This window comes from Equus caballus, chromosome 30, assembly GCF_041296265.1.
Source record: "Equus caballus isolate H_3958 breed thoroughbred chromosome 30, TB-T2T, whole genome shotgun sequence".
Lineage (NCBI taxonomy): Eukaryota > Metazoa > Chordata > Mammalia > Perissodactyla > Equidae > Equus > Equus caballus.
In genome coordinates, this window is record NC_091713.1 from 16,018,935 (window position 1) to 16,037,064 (window position 18,130).

The window sequence follows — 18,130 nt, forward strand, 5'->3', positions numbered from 1 at the left end:
CTCAGCGCCCATCATTCATCTCTCCAGGACCACCTGGGCGCCAGGTTTGTCTCTCACACCCAGGCAGCCAGAGTGGCCCAGTGCCCTCCATGGTGCCCTCAGCTCTCAGCCCAGGGCCGGGTCCAAATTGAGTCCTGACTCAGGGGTACTGACCCCCATTCCCTTGTGCCCCTTTGCTCCCTCAGGATGGAAGAGCTGGCGCAGGGGCCACTTTACCATCTCCAGCCAGACCTGACCTGGCGGAGAGTAGGGCCAGACACAGGTGGGGGTGGAAGTTGGGGGGTGGGGGGTGAACCGGCTCCTTCCTCTGCATGACAAAGGGCAGGGATGCCCTCCCTCCCAACAGCTAATCAGCCCATTGTAAAACGTTCCCAATCCACAGGCCTTTTCTTCTTTTGGCCTCTGGCCAGGGTTGCCAGATTGGGGAAATAAAAAATAGGACTCCCGGTGAAATCTGAATTTCAGATAAACAACGAAAAACTCTAACTATGTCCCAAATTGTGTCTTGCATTTTATCTGGCAGCCCTCCCCTCCGGCTGACTGCTCAATTGTTTGATTTCCCCAGTAAAACTCCTCAACCATCTGCAAATGCACATTCATGTCAGGGGAGCCCCAGGAAACAGGGGGCTTACCCCTGCCCAGCCCTCATCTCCTGGGCCGAGTCCGCTCTGCTAGCTTCAGACGGTTGAGCAGGACTCTGGCTGGAGACAGCTTGGGGGTGCAGAAGGAACTTTGGGCTGGGAATGGGAAGACCTGACAATGCAGGCAACCATCACTAACTGAGTGAGCTTGGGGACACCTTGTCACCTCTCTGGGCCTTAGTGTTCTTGGCTCAAAAACTGGGTAGACTGGATGGTCCTTTCAACTCTAATCTCTAAATCCATGAACACCAGGAAGAGGGAGAGGATGGGGTTCCTTATTGGACAAAAGCCCATTGGTGCTATGGAACCAATGGTGGGGAACATCGGGTTTCCCGACCACGGCCATCTAGGATCTCAGGAGCCCTCAGGCACCAGGCCCAGTCGCTGATCCCTGCAGCTGGACTGGTCCTCAGTCAGGGAGCCCTGGTGCTGAGCGGGCAGTTAGTTCCAGCAAGGAAGGGGACTCAAGCTCACACACCAGGGACTCCAGTGGGCTCTGTGACTGGGAGGACGGGCATCTAGCAGAGAATGAGATCTCCTCTTCTCCAGGAAACAAGCTTTTTAACTCAACTGGTCAGGCACCCCAAGCCAAAAAGGAGGCTCACGACCACTGTACGGACAGCAACAGCCAGCTGTCCCCAGTCCAGACAGCCCTTTGTGTCCTTCCTAGACAGCCCCCTCCTTGGGCTCAGGGACCTGTCTGGCTGCTGAGCTCCCAGGAGGCCGGAGGGGTATGACCTCCCTCCCTCCCTGCCTCCCACCACCCAGGCCCAGCCCAGGGCTGGCTATAAAGCTGGCCCAGCCTGGCTTCCAGCACACCCAGCTGGGACCCTCCTGGAGCCTCCTCGGGGGACACACCCGCTCTGTCCTCCTCCTCCTGCACAGCACCATGCAGCCCGTGTGGCTCTGCTGGGCGCTCTGGGCGCTGCCCCTGACCGGCCCCGGGGCGGCCCTGACTGAGGAGCAGATCCTGGGCAGCCTGCTGCAGCAGCTGCACCTCAGTGAGATGCCTGCCCTGGACCAGGGCGACGTGGGGCAGCTGGTCATCCCCACCCACGTGAGGGCCCAGTACGTGGCCCTGCTGCAGCGCAGCCACGGCGCCCACTCCCGAGGGAAGAGGTTCAGCCAGGACTTCCGAGGTGAGCCCTCCCTGCTGCACCCTGGTCCTTGGGGAGGCGGCTAAGACTGGGAGTGTCTGTCTGGGGGACCAGGGTCTGTGGGGCAGTGAGGAGGGTCCATGGATGTGAGGACAGCTGGGCCTGGGCCCCTGTCTGCACTGAGGGCCCCACCGTGTGCCACCAGAATAGAAATCTACAGGGTAGGGGAGCAAAGTGGAAGGGGAGAGCGGAGGGGAGAAGACAGGCTGGCAAGAAGCTCGTGCTGTGGACACGGAGGCTGGCCTTAGTAGAGAGCTGCCTAGAAAGGACCTCCGGGCCGTCCTCAGCTCGGACTTCTGTTGGTCTCACTTGGACAAGTCATGGCACATCTCTGAGCCTCTTTGCTTCTCTGGAAATGACGTTACACTGGCTGTGACTGCTTCCCAGAGGTGTGGGCATTGAATGAGATGTAGGAGGCGGTTTCATAACTTTAAAGTTCATTGTTTGAAAAGAACCCTGCCAGGGATGTGGGGCCTTGTTCCCTCTCACCTCCCTGGGGCCAGGGTCCACCTCTTCAGGGCCCAGAGCTAGACTCACACCCACCCTGCTCCCCAGCCAGCCGGGTGCCTGGGAAGATGAGAATGGTCCTGAACACCTCAGCAGAGGCGAGCGCAGGCAGCCTCAGGTGTTAGGGTCAGCTGCCTGGTGCCTCCAAGGAAGGGGCTGGACATGTCCCCACCATTCACCTCAGGGCTGACTAGTTGTTTCCAGGCCCCTGGCCCCTCGTGCTCCTGTTGGGGACATTACACAGGGCTTGAGCCCCCTCAGCAGAGAGGGAAATGAGAGTCAATTCCGGGCTCTTCCTCTGCCCCTTAGGAAAAGCCAGGTTCAGCTGGTGACCACAGACTCCCATTGGCTGGGTTCTCCAACTCCAACTCTCCATGGCCCCCTCACGCAGGCCTGCTCCTTCCCCTGGAGAAGCCTGCGTTCTGTGCTCCACACCTGAAGCCCCAGCCCTTTGCTCCGGGTCCCAGAGCTGACCCTGCCAGCTGAAGAGGAGGCGCCACTGAACAAGCCCCAGCCCCAAATGATGTTTAGGAGACTGGGCCTGGCCCCATAATTTTTTCAGAAAAGGGAAGTGCTCCCTTTGTGTCCTGGCCCACCAGTTTCCCAGCCCCCAAATGCTCCCTGTGGATTCCCCTGGGGGAATTCTGTGCACCGGCTCTGGGCCCTGCCACCCTCAGAGCTCCCGTGGTACCCGGAGAGGCCCCCTGACCCCGCTTGTGTCCGCAGAGGTGGCCGGCAGGCTCCTGGGGTCCGACGCCTCCAGGCACCTGCTGGTGTTCGCCATGGAGCAGCGGCTGCCCCCCGACCGCGAGCTGCTGCAGGCCGTGCTGCGCCTCTTCCAGGAGCCGGTCCCCGAGGCCGCGCTCCGCACGCACGGCCGGCTCTCCCCGCGCAGCCACCGGGCCCGGGTCACCGTCGAGTGGCTGCACGTCCGCGACGACGGCTCCAACCGCACCTCCCTCATCGACTCCAGGTGGGGAGGTGGCGGCTGGCGGGGGCGGGAGGGGGGAGGGGACAGAAGAGGGGGCGGGGCCCAGCGCGGGAGGGGCGGGGAAAGGCGGGGGCGGGGCCCGTCTGTCCCCACCCACGGGACGGGGAGAGGCTCCCCAGGGCCTCCCCGAGCCGCCCCGGCCCACCCTGAGCGCCGGCCTCCTTCGCCGTGTCGCACGCAGGCTGGTGTCCGTCCACGAGAGCGGCTGGAAGGCCTTCGACGTGACGGAGGCCGTGAACTTCTGGCGGCAGCTGGGCCGGCCCCGGCAGCCGCTGCTGCTGCAGGTGTCGGTGCAGCGGGAGCAGCCGGGCCCGCGGGCGGCCAGCGCGCACAGGCTGGTCCGCTTCGCCTCCCAGGGCCCGGCGGGCGGCGGGCGCGGCGAGCCGCAGCTGGAGCTGCACAGCCTGGACCTCGGCCGCTACGGGTAGGCGCTGCGGGTGCAAGGGGCGGACCCCGAGGGGGAGGCAGATAGGGAATAAACTTGTATGGAAATGGGCAACGTTTCGGCGTGCTGTGGCAATGAAGGAACGTATACAATTTCTCCTTCGACGCCCCGGAGTAATATCAGTTATCATTTATTTTCTGGTTACTTCTAGTTATCCATCCTTATCACTGATGGCCAGCATTTGAACATGAGAGATGGGTCATAAATCTCCCTCCCCGATGCCCCCCTAGGCCCCGCCCTGGGCCCTGTGACCCCGGGCCTCCCGGCTGACCTCTGCCTCTGCCTCTCCTTGCCCCCACAGAGCTCAGGGCGACTGTGACCCTGAGGCGCCGGTGACCGAGGGCACCCGCTGCTGCCGCCGGGAGATGTACATCGACCTGGAGGGGCTGAAGTGGGCCGAGAACTGGGTCCTGGAGCCCCCGGGCTTCCTGGCCTATGAGTGTGTGGGCACGTGCCGGCAGCCCCCGGAGCCCCTGAGCTTCAAGTGGCCGTTTCTGGGGCCGCGGCAGTGCATCGCCTCGGAGACGACCTCACTGCCCGTGATCGTCAGCGTCAAGGAGGGAGGCCGGCCCAGGGCCCAGGTGGTCAGCCTGCCCGACATGAGGGTGCAGAAGTGCAGCTGCGCCTCGGACGGGGCGCCCGTGCCCAGGAAGCTGGAGCCGTAGGTGGGGGTGTAGCCACTGAGGGACTTGGCTTCCGTGTGTATCACAAGTGTTCCAGGGCACCAGGAGAGATAGCGATGACTGCACCACTCATGGGCAAATGGGCTCTCTACTGGGCTCTGAATCTGCTTCCTCTGACCAGTCGGCTCACCTCCTAATTCTTGTCTCCCAGGAGCAAGATCCCTGGCCACTGGGGAGCCCTAGTCTTCTCTATCCCTATGTGGTTTACTGCACTACATCCTAAGCATGCACTTTGTAGATTCAGGAAACTAAGAGCAGAAACCTGTTTGTCTTTGTTTCCTTGTCCTATTCGTGGATCTGAGGTATGATGAGAGATCCCACTGCCACTCTGGGCTTAAAACTTAGGATCAAGAAGGGGTGTGCATTTCCATCTCAGATACCATGAGCATTTTGCAAGAAACAAATAAAACACTTTTTTTTTTTTTTGAGGAAGATTAGCCCTGAGCTAACATCTGCTGACAATCCTCCTCTTTTTGCTGAGGAAGACTGGCCCTGAGCTAACATCCGTGCCCATCTTCCTCTACTTTATGTGTGGGATGCCTGCCACAGCATGGCTTGCCAAGCAGTACCATGTCAGCACTTGGGATCTGAACTGGTGAACCACAGGCCGCGGAAGCTGAACCTGCGCACTTAACCACTGCACCACTGGGCCAGCCCCAATAAAACACATTTTAATCTATATTTCTATATTTGACCCCGAAGCCTGCAAATTCGAAGTGAATAGAAAGTTCTACAGGGCTTAGGTCAACCTGGTTAGAAAACCAAGAAAAGAGTTAAAAAACACTTGGTCAAGGTCTCAACTAAGTAAAACAGGAAGCTAGAACTGAAATGCATTTAGATCCTACTGTGCCTGTCCTCTTAGAAATGAGGCAGAAATCTTTTTGTCATTGATGTTGACATTTTTACTTGGCTGGGCACAGTGAGGGGGCATTATTTCAATTCTATGTGCTACAAAATAAAGAAAGATCTGTGATCAAAATCATCATCAGGACTATAAGAATGAGGGTCACTTCTTTAGCTTTGGGGGCAGATGGAGGGAGCGAATGTGGAAATGTTGGGGGTAAGATTGTAGGATGCCAAGATTACAGTGTTTTTTAAGCTGTGACTTTATTTAATGTACGACCCAGGCCTGGGCATGGATCTCTTAGATTTCTTGCCAGTCTGCACAGCTCTCATTAGCTATAAATTCTTTCTCCTCTCAACTTCCGTTTCCTTCTCCATCAAATAGGGACGACCCTGACTCCCACACTTTTTCTGGGGTTTTAAGGAACCGTGTCTGCCTGACACATAAGAGGGCCTATGGTTATCTCGACTCACGCTCTCATCCATTTTGGCCTTCTCTTGATTCTGAAATAAACTTAACCTACTGACAATCAAATTTAAAATCCCATTCCCTGTCTGAAATCAAGGATCCAACTTTTCTCCATGTGAGTGGTTCCACCATTCTAATTACCCGGGTTGGAATCTTGCACTTTGCTGGACCCCATGGCAGAGACCAGGCAGGTGGTGATGCCATTAATGAGTCAGGAAGGAATGAGGACAGGCCGGTAGGGGAAGGGGGGTGGAAAGAGAGTAGAGTCAGTCTGAGCCAGGGGGGAGTCTGGTGGGCCACACCCAGGACCCTGCAGGAGGTAACAGCAGGAGAGGAGAGATGGCCAGGCACAGTGGGACCGACAGGGGCTGAGCACAGGGCCCAAGGGCCAACTCTGGGAAATAACTATTGGCTGGGGTTTAAGGGGAGGTGGGGGTGGGGAGAAGGGGGAAGCCAGACGGGACAGAAAAGATCTGTCAGAGAAGCAGAAGACACCTCCTAACCCCCAACTCGCAGAGAGCGGCAGGCTGGTGCTGGAACCGTGGGCAGGGCGGCAAGGAGAATCCCTTTATCATTACGACACAAGAAGAAAGCCCAGCGACGGAAGCCAGGCCAGAGGACCTGCAGAGCTGCGCCCGAGCGGAGCGAAGAGCTGCTCAGGAGTTGGAGAGCTTTAGCGCTGGAAAGGCTCTGAGAGGAAGCTTTGGTCCAACGCCCTGGCTTCGCAGGAGCTGAAACCCAGGCCCGCGTTGGAGGGCAGTTGGCGGCGGCGGCAGGAGGCGGTGCTCTCCCGCTTCCCAGGGCGCACGGTCCTGTCTGACCCCCATCCTGCGTCCTGCCCGGCGCACAGCCAGGCGCCCTCGGCGAGCTTACAGTCCACTTGCCGAGGCCACTGGCTCATTGGAAACAGCCTGGTACCCGGCCGTGGAGACACGGCACGCTCAGCGAGCTGGGCCAGATCCGCGCCCCTGACAGTAGCAGTCTTGGGGTCCCAGACCAGCTGGAGCCAAACGGAGGACCCTCAGGGCTTTCACGGTCCCGGCTGCTCAGAGCGCCGCGGGGAGCCGGGTCTTTCGCAGCGACCCCAGGGGGCCAAGGTGCGGGCTGACCTGGTTCAGTACCCCATCCTCCACTGCCCTGTGCGGGCCTCAGAGCCCGTCGAGGACATTCAGTGTCATCTAGGGACGATCACGAACGTTTGCAGATGCTCTTTGCGCGCGTCCCCGAGTCGCGACCACCCTGGGCTTGGCCCGGGTCTCCCCGAGGTGCCCGGGTTCTGGGGGCGCGCCGGGGGCCGAGAGAGGAATTCGCCCCGGCGGCGCCCTCCTTGGCCCCTGGACGCCAGCAGATGGCCGGATGGAGCTGCGCGGGCTGAGCAGCAGCCCTGGGGCAGGGCCGGGGCGGAGCGTCGCCGAGGGCGGGCGGCTGGGGCGCGGGCGGCGGCGGCTGGGCGGACACCCGCGCCGGGCGAGGCTCCAAAATGGGCAAGCCATAGGCGCAGCTCTGCGCATGTGCAGGAGGCGCCGGAGTTTCACTTTGTAACTTTTAAGTGGTGGGCGCCTCTCCCCGCCCGGGCGGGTGGAGTCAGACAACTTCCCCAGGCTGTTCCGGGCGCGCCTTCCTCCCAGGTAAGGTGGCCAGGGGCGCTGAGGAGGGGAACGTCGCCCTCTGCCTTTCCCGGGACCTGCACGGGTGCCACGTCAAGTGTCCGGTTTCGGGACGCGGCCCCCACTCCCCAGCAGGGGTGGGCAGGGTGGGTAGGAGGCCAGGGTCAGTCCCTGGGCCGTGCAGACCCCGCGCCCGCGTTCCAGCCCCGCGCTTCTCCAGGCCCCTTGACAGCTTTTTCGGACGTCCCGCTCCCACGTCCGGCTTTTCGCTTTTAGGGCTGATCCCTCCCTCTTCCCTACCCCTCTCTTTGGGGATTTGTCAGTTGCGGTCTGGCCTCCCATCCGAGCCAGGCACGCAGCCACGGGGCTCTTCCGTCTCGGGCGATCAGCGAGGCAGGCCTGCGAAGGGGCCAGGCATCCAGCCCCCTGCCGCTGGGAGGAGAAAAACACTTGGGGCTGTCCCTCAGTGACCGCTCCTATGGCCCTGGTGCAGTTCTAGGAGGGAGCCCGGAGGCTTGGGGGAGGGGGGACGCAGGGTGAGGAGAGCTCTGCTAAGAAACCAAAAACGCCTGGGTTCCAGTACCTGATAAGACCGGCTACCTGAGACTTTGGGGTGTCCTCAAGGGCAGCAGTGGACAGCGTGGTAGACCAAAGGACCTCCGGGCTTCCTCCCACCCTGAAGCTGTGCGGTGTCCCAGCCCCTGAAGTGAGGAAGTGAGGTTAAGCCAGTGGATTGCGCTCGCCATCCGGACCTGGTGGGTGCCAGGGGCCTGTGGGAGAAATCCTGGGGCCTTTCTGAGGCCCTGACTCCTACAGGGCAGTTGGACACTGGTGGGGGGTGAGGAAAGACTGTGCATCATCCATGACTGGAGAAGCAACCCGTATTTCCCCCTGCTCCCTTCTGCAGGCCCCACTGTCTTGCTCTCTTCTGTGCTCCCCTGACACCTGTCGGAGTCCTGAGTCTCCTCCTGCCTTTTGGGGAATGTGAACAGAGGCCTCCTTTTCCCTTCACCCACCTTGTTGTTTGTTTAGCACTGGGGCAAAGGTCTCTCGTGGCTCTAATAGGAAAAGACATCAGACGGGTCCTGCATGCAGTTGTGTTTCCCATTGGCTGGAGGGGTGACTTAGGAGAAAGGCAAACAGCTCCTGAGTGCCTACTGGGGCTAGGCCCTGGGCTGAGTGCTCTGTGGGCGTGGTTGCAGGTGTGTGACTCCCAACAGCCCTGTATGAGCAGCATTGTCGTCCCGCTTTACGGAGAAGGAAGCCAAGGCATGGAGTGCTTCAGCATCTTGTCTAAGGGACATGGTGCTGGAGCCCTGACTCCAGAGCCTGCTCAGGTGACTGGGGGGCACACAGCCCCCACCCTGCAGCCAGAGGCGACCCCATGCCCTTGGCGTGCCAGGACTGATGTCTGCAAGATAGACAGTGGTCCACTTTCCTGGGCCCTGTTTGGTGGTGCTTGAGGAAGAAGTTTGTGTTGACTTCGTAGCCGCCTTCTGTATCTAGAAGATCAGAGGGAGCTCCTGTGGCAGAAGGGCTGGAGCTCCTTGTGGTCTTGTGATCATGGTAACAAAATGAGAAGATTTGTGATGATAAAAATATCCTGAATTTGTATGGGGCCTTCTTGCGAGAGCCGACTGCTCACACACTTCTTGCTTTGTTCCGCTAGCACTTCTGGAAGGGAGGCATACAGATCGTCAAGTGTGCTGCGGGGCCAGTCCTTGCTGCCAGCTCAGGTGGGCAGTGGGTTCGCGCTGGTGCTTGGCTTGTTGGTGGCGAGTTTGGGACCAGCTGTTGGATTCAGCTCTCTGTCGCACTGGCCACAACCAGACTCTGGGGAGCACTTGAGCCGGGCTTTAAGTTGGGGGCCTGAGTCACCTGCTGCTCCCTTGGCTCCTGGGCCTCAGCAGTTATTCTTGGCTTTCCTGGCCTCAAGGTATTGGCTAGGAATGAGGCGATGAATAGAGAGCTCTCTGGAAGGCATGGCTAAGAGCTAGGCATTCACATATGCGTGTCTCACAAATGTGGGATGACTGAGTGTTGCCAAAACTGTGGGCCAGGCAGGGCTCCTGTGGCCACAGGGTTTGGCCTCAGCCCAGCACTATCAGTCCCACACACACTGAGCCAGCTGGTCCTCCTCAGCCTGGCAGGGCTGCCCTCCCAGAGCGGGCCTTTTTAGGCAGGTGCGGAGGGGTTGGGCTGGAGAGACTGTGATGTTTCAGCAGAATCTGGACTTTACGTGTGTAATAGGCAGGGACAGACTACAACTGAGCTGAAAGGGCTGAGAGACTGTAGGCCTGAAGCTGTGCCCTTACCTGGGGGGGCAGGTGGGACAGGCTACCCTCTGGGAGCCCTGAGGCCCCATCCCGGGCTGGGGCTGGCCGTATTTGCTGGCTGACGTCACTGAGTTCTTCTTATCAAACTTTGTGAAACCACCCAGGGGAGCCTGTTTGGAAAGATGAAAGTGACTTAGAGGTGTGACTGGGGCTGACCTTCCTCCCACGGGACGTCTGCTTTTCTAAAGCTTCATAAAGCAGCATTGCGAGGGTTGTCCCGCCCCGCAGCACCACCACAGCGGCCCCTCCCTCTCCAGGGACAGAGCTCTCTCTGTGAGTGTTTGCAGGGATGTGTTTTTCTCCACTCCACTATTCAAGCCTTCCTTCTTCTGCTGTGTTCCTTTTTCCTGCTTCTAGCCCTTAGGGGCCCTTGGAAGCCTTCCAGGCCGGATGAGGTCTTCCACCCAGAGTCTTACCTGGAACCCACAGCTGCAGGCGCTTCTGGGGGTGGGGGAGGTGGGACACTGTTCTGGCCCCAGCAGGGCCTGGAGCCTTTGGAGAGGCGGGGAGAGGCTAGAGCCCCAGGCGATGCTGGGTGAAGAGAGAGGAACCGGGCAGCACAGAGGAGCGTGGACCAGGAACCAGTTCTAGGAGTTGGAGAAGAGGGCCAGGGCTGGGGAGAGCCCATTGGGAAGAACCATAGGCTCCCTGAGAGACACTGGGCAGGTGTGAGTGAGTGCAGGGGGAATGTGCTGGGGGTTCAGGTCAGAACCCTTGAGCTGGCCACGGGCAGCTCCCATGTGACTCTGGCCCTCCATGTTTCTTCAGGGAAGTCTGTAAAGGCTGCTGCCCCTCGACCCTGGCCTTGGGGAAGCTCTATAGGAAATGAGTGGCATGCCCGAGGCAGCCTGGGAAGTGGCCAGGGCTGCCCCTGACTTTGCCAGAGCCAGCTCCAACTGAGGACCTCTCCGAGGGACTTGTCCACTGTCCTTCCTTCCCATGGTGTCTGGTAAGTGTGGGGACAGGGAGGAGGGGCAGGCATTGCCTCGCAGCTTTGGGCTGGGCGGTTCTGTTGGAGTGGGGCCATTGGGTGGGGTTTAAAGGAGGGAAGCCAAGACCATCTGTCTCCTAGAGGTAACTTTCGTGACTCTGTTTGGAGCCACCAACTCTATGGCTCTGACATCACACCCTTCAGCCATTGCCAAGCCTCTTGTGGGGGTGAGAAAGTGCCTCGGCCTTCTGGGGAATCCTCCCATGCCCTCAGACCTGCCCCCACCCCATTCCTGCACTTTGTCATGTGTTTGTAAGATCATCCCCAGCCCAGAAGTGCCAGGGGTCAGAATTGGGAATCAGCAGCCCCCCCCCCCCCCCACACACGTATACACCCCGGCATTGCCAGGTAGTCCAAACATCTGTTTGGGTTCTCCATTCCTTTTCCTCTTGTCCCCAAGATCTTTGTCCCTCTAATGGTAGAAAGAGCAGCAGGAGTCCCCTGGGAACCTAGTTTCGGCAGATTTGGGGAGCTTAAGGAAGACGATGCTGAGCTTCTCTCCTGGCTCTTTGGCCACAGACAGTGTGAAAGAGGCCGGAAATTGGGCACCAACTCTGTGGCCTTCGGTGTTGGGGGACAAACACTGGAGATTTCCATTAGCTTCACCAAGGCCACCAGGAGCCTCAGGAAGGAAAGGTCAGCCACCGGCCTGGAGCCAAGTCTGCTCTGGAAATGCTGGGCCTTCCATTTAGACCAAAGGTAGCCAGGAACTAGCTCAGGGGTGAGGGGATGGAACTGGGGGAGTACTCCGGGGACCCTCCCCTCCCGGGACCACCCCTTCCTTGCTTCCCTTGTCTTCTCTCTTCCCACCTCTCCTCCGGCTTCCCCTTCCCTGGCCTTTAATCTCACACTGAACTAACGGGTGTTTGCCAGCTGGCTGGAGAGGGAGTGTGGCTCAGCAGAAAGAGAACTGCGAGTCGGATGCTGGGTCTGAGACCTGATTCTGCTCCAACCAGCTCCTTAATCTTGGGGCAGGTTCTTAGCCTCTGAGCCTCAGTTTCTGAGTGTATCCAAGGGGCCTGCCTCTGAGGTTCCAGCCTGAGGTCCCATCCCAGGAACAGCGGGAGCAGAGTCTCCTCTGAGGCTCAAATGGGTCACCAGCTGTTGCATTGTTGGGTGTCCCTGTGTTGTCCCCTGCTCTGCCTCTGACTCCCTGTGCCCTTCTCCCCTGCGTGGACTCCGGATCTCCAGTGGCTCCCGTGGGAATACCTCCCCGGCAGCAGTCCCGGAGGTGCAGGAACTCGGCGCCTCTGAAGCAACAGCCACAGCACCCCCTGTGCTTCTGTGTCTTCTGGGCCAACCCCCATGGGGAGGCTGCCAGCTGTGTCCTGCATGAGCCATTTACCCGTCCATCTGACCCTGGGGACTGTTCCCACAATGGAGCTGTTCTCTGTAGACTGCCAGGCACGCCGGGGTCCGGTGTCCTGGCTGTTCTCCCCGATTCTTGCTGCTGGCTCCCTCCGCCCCACCAGCCCCTGGAGGAGACAGCCACCTTTGGCTCTGCCAGCGCTGGCTGGGGAAACCGTGGGAGTGTTTGAGCCCTGACCCCCTGCCTGTTCCTGATCCCCAGGGAGGACAGGCACAATGAGGGACTCCCCATTCCTGAAGCTGTGGCCGTCCAAGGAGGTGTCCATCCGTGAGCGGCTGGGCATCGGGGACCAGCCCAATGACTCCTACTGCTACAACTCAGCCAAAAACAGCACTGTGCTCCAGGGGGTCAACTTCGGTGGCATCCCCACTGTCCTGCTCATAGACGTCTGCTGCTTCCTGGTGAGACCCCTTATGAATCATGTCCCCCCCCTCCCCTTACTCATTTGTGTAAAGCCGCCCCCCAGGGCCTTCTGGGAAACTCGGGTGAGGAGCCAGACGTACCTGGGCTTAAATTTCAACTCTGCTACTTGCCAGCTCTGTGACCTTGGGCGTGTTCCATAGCTTCTTGGGCCTCAGGTTGCTGCCCTGTAAAGTGAGGTAACAATTCTCACCTCGGAGAGTTTTGGAGAAGATGAAATAAGGCAACATGTGGACAGAACACACGTCGCTGTTCCTTGGATTCATTCCCAGTTATTGGCCTGTTGTGTGTTTCAGGCCCTCGGGAAGGGTCAGCGCACCCGGACGAGAGACGGGAATGGGTGGAGACTGGCTTAGAATCAGAGCAGCTGCAATTCCCACTTTACGAATGTCACCTCCTGCTCCCCACGGGGGTCCCTGGGCATTTTAGAGGATCAGACGTAGAGAAAACTGGGGAAAGGCAGACCTGGTCAGAGCAGAGCTCACAGGTGGCCTTTCTGTAACGTAGACGTCCTTGTTCCCAAAGATCCCCCCCATGTGTAATACGCCATTTTTCTTCCCTGTGCTGACTCAATATGGCCAGGTGAAATTTATTGGGCCTAAGGCGCCCCTACTTTTCATAAATGCCCATGGGATGGTCGGTCCCTCTCATTGCTTTCTCCTAACATGCAGTGGAGACCATCTGAGTACATGGGCTAAGATGGGGGCGGAGGGAAAAGACACCGTTGGGCTGCTTTGAGCCAGAGGCTAGGCTTGCGTAGGGCCTCGGGAGGGGGCTTGGGGTAGCATGGGGCCCCGGTCCCTGAGAGGGCACAGGTCTCAAACATAAGTTTGCCAGCACAAAAAATGTTCATAGAATGTGGGGAGGGAGTTCTCATTCCTCCTCCTTGCAGTTTCCTGCCTGGGATTATGGTCTAAATTGTTGCACTGGGGTCTGGCTACATTGTTGATCCTTCGTGGGCTGATGTGGGAACCTGCAGGCTGCTCGTGTTGCTTTCTTGAAAAAGGGCTTTTGAAGTGTCAAGTAACCATCTCTTGAAGCTAAAACCCATTTGTAGGTTGAGAACACTGTCACATAGCCCGGCCTTGGTGGAGAGGGGCAGTAGGCAGGAGTGTGGTGATGGATTTGAGGGTCGGTGGGATTCATGGAGAAGGGTGGCTCTGGAGCTGTAATCTGGGGTCTTTGGTGGGGGAGAGTTTGGGCCAAGGTGAGGAGTCCGGATTGAGGAGGGGCGGGGGCCCCAGGCGGGCGGGGTGGATATGGCTGGCACAGGGTCGGGGAAGGAGAGAGTCACTCTCCAGTGGAGTGTGAGGTTTTTTTGGAGGGGGGGATTTTTATTGCAGGATGTGGTGGGGGTGCACATAAGAGCCAGAGGGGCCTGGAACACATGGACTCGCGGAGATGTCCACACCACAGGAGCCTGGAAGGCAGCAGCCAGGGAGAGAGGGCAGGCCCTGGCTGAGCAGCCTTCATGTTTATCCTACAACACAACCCACGGACTGTTGAAAATTTGTCACCAACTTCCCCATCCACCCTCAGAAAATTCCACAGGAACTCAGCCTCTCTGGGGTCCAGGACCTCTCGATGCCCTCCTGGAAAGCAAAACCCACATTTGAAAGCCCAGTTCCTGACTTGGGCAGGCAGAGATATGCTGATTCAAACATCTCTTTTTACCTGCCTCAACCTTGAAGGAAGGAGCCTGCCAAGATGGATGTGTAGGGAGGAAGGAGACAATTTATGGAGTTTTAGAGCTAGAAGAGGTTTAGAGAGACAACCTAGGGCCCTAGCTAGCGGAGGTTGTGCCAGACAGAGCGCCAGGTCCTCAGTGGGCATCGTCCCCTGCCAGCTCCATGCTGGGCATCCTTAGGGCTTGCCTCCAGGAGACCCAAACTCCGAGTAGACATCTGACCACTTCTGGCTCAGCCTGGGGGTCCTCTGTACCTTGGTTCTGTAATTTAAATGAAATTCTATGTGAGGTGAAGACGGGCGTTGGTCCCCCGGGCGGCTGTGAGGCCAGACCTTGCCTTCCTGCTCAGGGGCTGCTGAAGGCAGATCAGCTGAGGAAGGCCATGGCTGCTGATGCTGCCATGACAGCAAAGGACAGGGCAGATGAGCTTGACTAGGATGGCATCAGAGCAGGCTTGGCATTGGCCTTCATGAATTGGGCACAGAGGACGGGAGCTGGCAAAGGGGGTGAGCAAAGCATCGTGCTGTTGAACTGTGTGGCCTTGGGTAGCTGAGTACCCTCTCTGGGCTCAGATGACCTCCAAGGCCCTTATGGCTCTGCTGAGTCTAAGCAGGTGGGCTTTGCCCATAAGACAGCTGTCTCTTCTAGTTAGAAGTCCTCCAACCTGCTTTCACTTTGTTTCTCTTCTCCTTTTAGTTGTTACTGTTGGTGTTCTCCATCATAAGAAGAAGATTCTGGGATTATGGCCGTATTGCCTTAGTGTCAGAAGCAAACAGGTGAGAAAGACACATCACTTCGAATAAGAGACTGTGTGTGTGACTGGGATGGGATGGGGCTAGGAAGCCCACCAGGCAGGGCCCACGCATGATGCTGATATAGATTGCGTTCATTGAGTGCACCTGCCAGGCCTGTACTAGAACTGTGTTGGCTCCGCTCTTCACCGCAGACCCAGGAGGTCTGCCTCGTTACCTTCGTTGTCCCATGAGAACTGAGACCCTCATGCCCGGCTCTCTCCTGGGGCTTTGGCCTGGCCGTGGACCTCATTGGCTTCAGGATATGGAGGAAATCTAATTGCTTTAGCTACTTAGGCCTTTCATCATCAGCTGAGGAAGATGTCAGTTTTTCTTCTCACCTTGAGTATTTTCCAGTGTATCTTCTTGGAAGTTCATCAGCGTGGGGCTGGGGAGGAGCTGAGGCGGATTGAGAAGGGCAGTAGGGCTGTAGGTGAGCTGCTCCTGTCCTCCTTCCAGGCCAGTGCCCACTGATGGCCCCAACTCAGCCAGCTTCAGATGAGTCTGTGCCAAACGGAGACCCCCTCGGCCAGACCTCAGGTCCTTCCACTTCCACCCTGGGCTCTGACAGTTCTCTGCTCATGTCACCTGAAGGGGGACAATGAATTCTAGATCTGCTCCACTGAAATTTCCAGTGCCAGCTGGCTGTCGCCCACCCCAGGATGTTGTGTCGGATGCAGCAATAGGGAGTGGGGAAGACACGGGACGGGCCCAGGCTGCCCCGCCCACAGCCTCCCCCGATGTTCCCCAGGCAGACGCTCTACTCACTCCACAGGCTGCTCCGGTGGAAGTGAGGTCTGTGCGGGAGAGGCGAGGGGCGTCTGTAAATGCACCTTCTTTCCCCACGGTCTCTGCTGTTTTGAGGAAGTCCGAGGGCATTAACCTTGGGCTTGGGGGGGCGGGGCCTCTCGCTTCCATTGTGTTGGAGCCTTAATCAGTTGCAGGGGGGAGCTTTTGGGACATCTGATGCATTTGTGGCACACCCACCCCTAGGAGGGGCCACGTCCTACAGTAGAATAGAGCACGGGACCTCAGGAGACCCCACCGCCTCCCTGGTTGAGTGATCTTGGTCAAGTTCCAGACTCCTTGGGGCTGTGTCCCCCTCCCCCAGGGTTACTATGAAGGTCAAGTGAGACGGTTCTCCAGGAAGGGTTTGAGAATTAAGTTTTGCTGTGTCATCATCATTACATCACTAGAAGTGGGATGTTGGAGCCAGAAGTGAGAAAATAGAGAGAAGCAAAAATGAGCATACTGTGAACACCTCACATTCCCAGTGCAAGGGCCATTTTTATGGATTACTCAGGAGAAGGGATCTCATTAAAATGCCATAGTTCATCAACTCCAAAATGCGCATTTTGACATTTTCTCCTCTCTGAAATTGGGATGCCACTTATTATCGATAGTGGTGATAGTTTAATCGACAGCGTTTTTTCCTTCTTAGTGGTTCATAAAATAATTGTACTCTTTACAACCAGTGGTGTGTTAGATTTGATAAAATGCAGTATTTATTCCAAATTCTATTTGCTGTATTGGGACGTATATTGTGAACAGACAACACTCTGAAATCACTTTAGGTCAACCAGTCGCGGTGCTGAGGTTTGAGAGTGTGGGCACAGATGGTCTATGATGCCCTGACCCCACGTTCTTCATCCCATGTAACATAGAGTCTTGTCTTACCACTCCTAGGAGTGGCCAAGGCCCCGGTCTGTACCTCTCACAGGGTGAGTCCAAGTTTGTCCCAGCCATGGAGGGCTGGTAGCTCTGCTCCTGAGCTCTAAGAGGCAGCAAGATACTGGGCATAAGTTTTCAGACTTTTAAAAAGGATTTTCTGTCATTTTCTCCTTTTGTGTTTCTAGTGAGTCCAGATTCCAGAGGCTGTCATCTTCCTCCTCAGGGGAACTGGACTTTGAAGGCGAGCTGGTTGGTATCTGAGGGTTGTGGCCCGGGGGTGGGGGGCAGTGACTGGCTGTAATGAGCTTGGGGGGGAGAGGGCAGCTGTGCTTCTGTTCAGCTGCTCACCTGGTCCCCTGGGTTTTGAGTGGCTGGTGCCGGTGAGAGCTCTTCTCTGCATCGACAGAGGCACGTGAGCTTGGGAGACGCCTCTGGGAAGATGGCAGCTGGATGACCCAGGATCCTGGGACTTGACTCAGGCGGTGGGCTGCCGAGTGCCCTGTGGTCCCAGCGCTTGTCTGTTGCCATTCTCAGAGCTTTGTGGGACAGTTCACTGTGGACTTGCCCGTTGGCTTATGAGCTGAATGTGGGCAGGAACCGTGTCTTACCCAGCGCTCTTCCCCACTGCTTGACACCCAGGGGGTGCTGAGTAATGGTCGAATGAATAAGGAATGAATATTTGTCTTTCCCAGCTGGTAACAGTCCAGCTTTAGGGAGTATTAAGTTTAAGACTATGCGCTGGACGGTGAAACCTACCGACACCCTATCCCTTCTCTGCGTGGGAAGGGAAATGTGTAATTCCTGCCTAATTCCACTAACGGTCAAAACGTGGGAGGTTTTCGTCAGATTTCCAGACACAGGGTGTGCATTATGAAGGACTGGGAGTGTGCAGACTCTGTCACGTTTGAGACAAGGGGTCGCTTGCTGAATTTGGGACAAAAGTGCTGTTTTCTTCTAAGAAGAGTTTAATGGTTATTTAATGTCAAAGATGATGCCTCTGTCTGACTCCCAAAGACACAGACATTGGCTGCTAACCCGCTCTCTCTGCTTCCAGGCATGCTGCCCCTGGCTGACGGCCATCTTCCGCCTGCGGTGAGCTCGGCGGGGCAGCTGGGGGTTGTTGGGTGGGTTGTTTGGGTGTTAGGCCATCAGGAGGGAGGAACCAAGAAGCCTGGTCCCGAGCTGGGGTCTCTCAGATACTTTTCAGTTCAGGCCAGGGCTGTGGGGCGCTGAGAACCCCGGGGCCAGGCGGCCCCCACAAGCTAATGAAAGCTCCTGCTTTGCATTTGGATGGAAGCTCTTCCAGGCAGCTTTACATGTCTTTGAATTAGTGAAAAGTAGAGAAATAGTGATTGTTGGTAGATTCAGCCTATTTGGTTAAAAGTTTTCCTTTTTCACAAAACTTGGGGCCTGTGGAGAGCAATCCTGAAAGAGATGCTTGGTGGTTAGAGGTGACTGGTCTCCTCTCACCTGAGTCTCAGCTCTGCCACCTGCTGCCGTGTCTGCTGAATCTCTGGAGCCA

The 18,130-nt window shown here is 57.6% G+C and overlaps 2 protein-coding genes across 10 annotated transcripts in view; both read left to right on the plus strand.

The window, feature by feature from the left end:
* The first annotated feature begins 1,371 nt into the window (after positions 1–1,371).
* On the plus strand, positions 1,372–5,409 carry LOC100147245 (left-right determination factor 1). Its single transcript, XM_023632534.2, has 4 exons — positions 1,372–1,780; positions 3,032–3,278; positions 3,478–3,720; positions 4,043–5,409. Exons 1-4 carry the CDS (start codon positions 1,375–1,377, stop codon positions 4,404–4,406), a joined length of 1,260 nt encoding a protein of 419 aa, XP_023488302.2. The 5' UTR covers positions 1,372–1,374; the 3' UTR covers positions 4,407–5,409.
* A 1,737-nt stretch (positions 5,410–7,146) lies between these two features.
* The window catches only part of TMEM63A (transmembrane protein 63A), a 37,921-nt gene continuing 26,937 nt past the window's right edge, over positions 7,147–18,130 (plus strand). Inside the window, exons 1-8 of one of the 9 annotated variants that reach the window (XM_070256076.1) lie at positions 7,197–7,364; positions 9,013–9,079; positions 9,784–9,952; positions 10,448–10,628; positions 12,241–12,440; positions 14,843–14,922; positions 16,794–16,857; positions 17,663–17,700. In XM_070256076.1, coding sequence (XP_070112177.1) covers positions 10,619–10,628; positions 12,241–12,440; positions 14,843–14,922; positions 16,794–16,857; positions 17,663–17,700 — 392 coding nt within the window. In that variant the 5' untranslated portion in view covers positions 7,197–7,364; positions 9,013–9,079; positions 9,784–9,952; positions 10,448–10,618. Of the gene's footprint in view, positions 7,365–7,923; positions 8,099–9,012; positions 9,080–9,783; positions 10,346–10,447; positions 10,629–12,240; positions 12,441–14,842; positions 14,923–16,793; positions 16,858–17,662; positions 17,701–18,130 lie in introns of those variants that run through there. The other 8 variants (XM_023632535.2, XM_070256081.1, XM_070256078.1 and 5 more) reach the window with 8 other exon arrangements.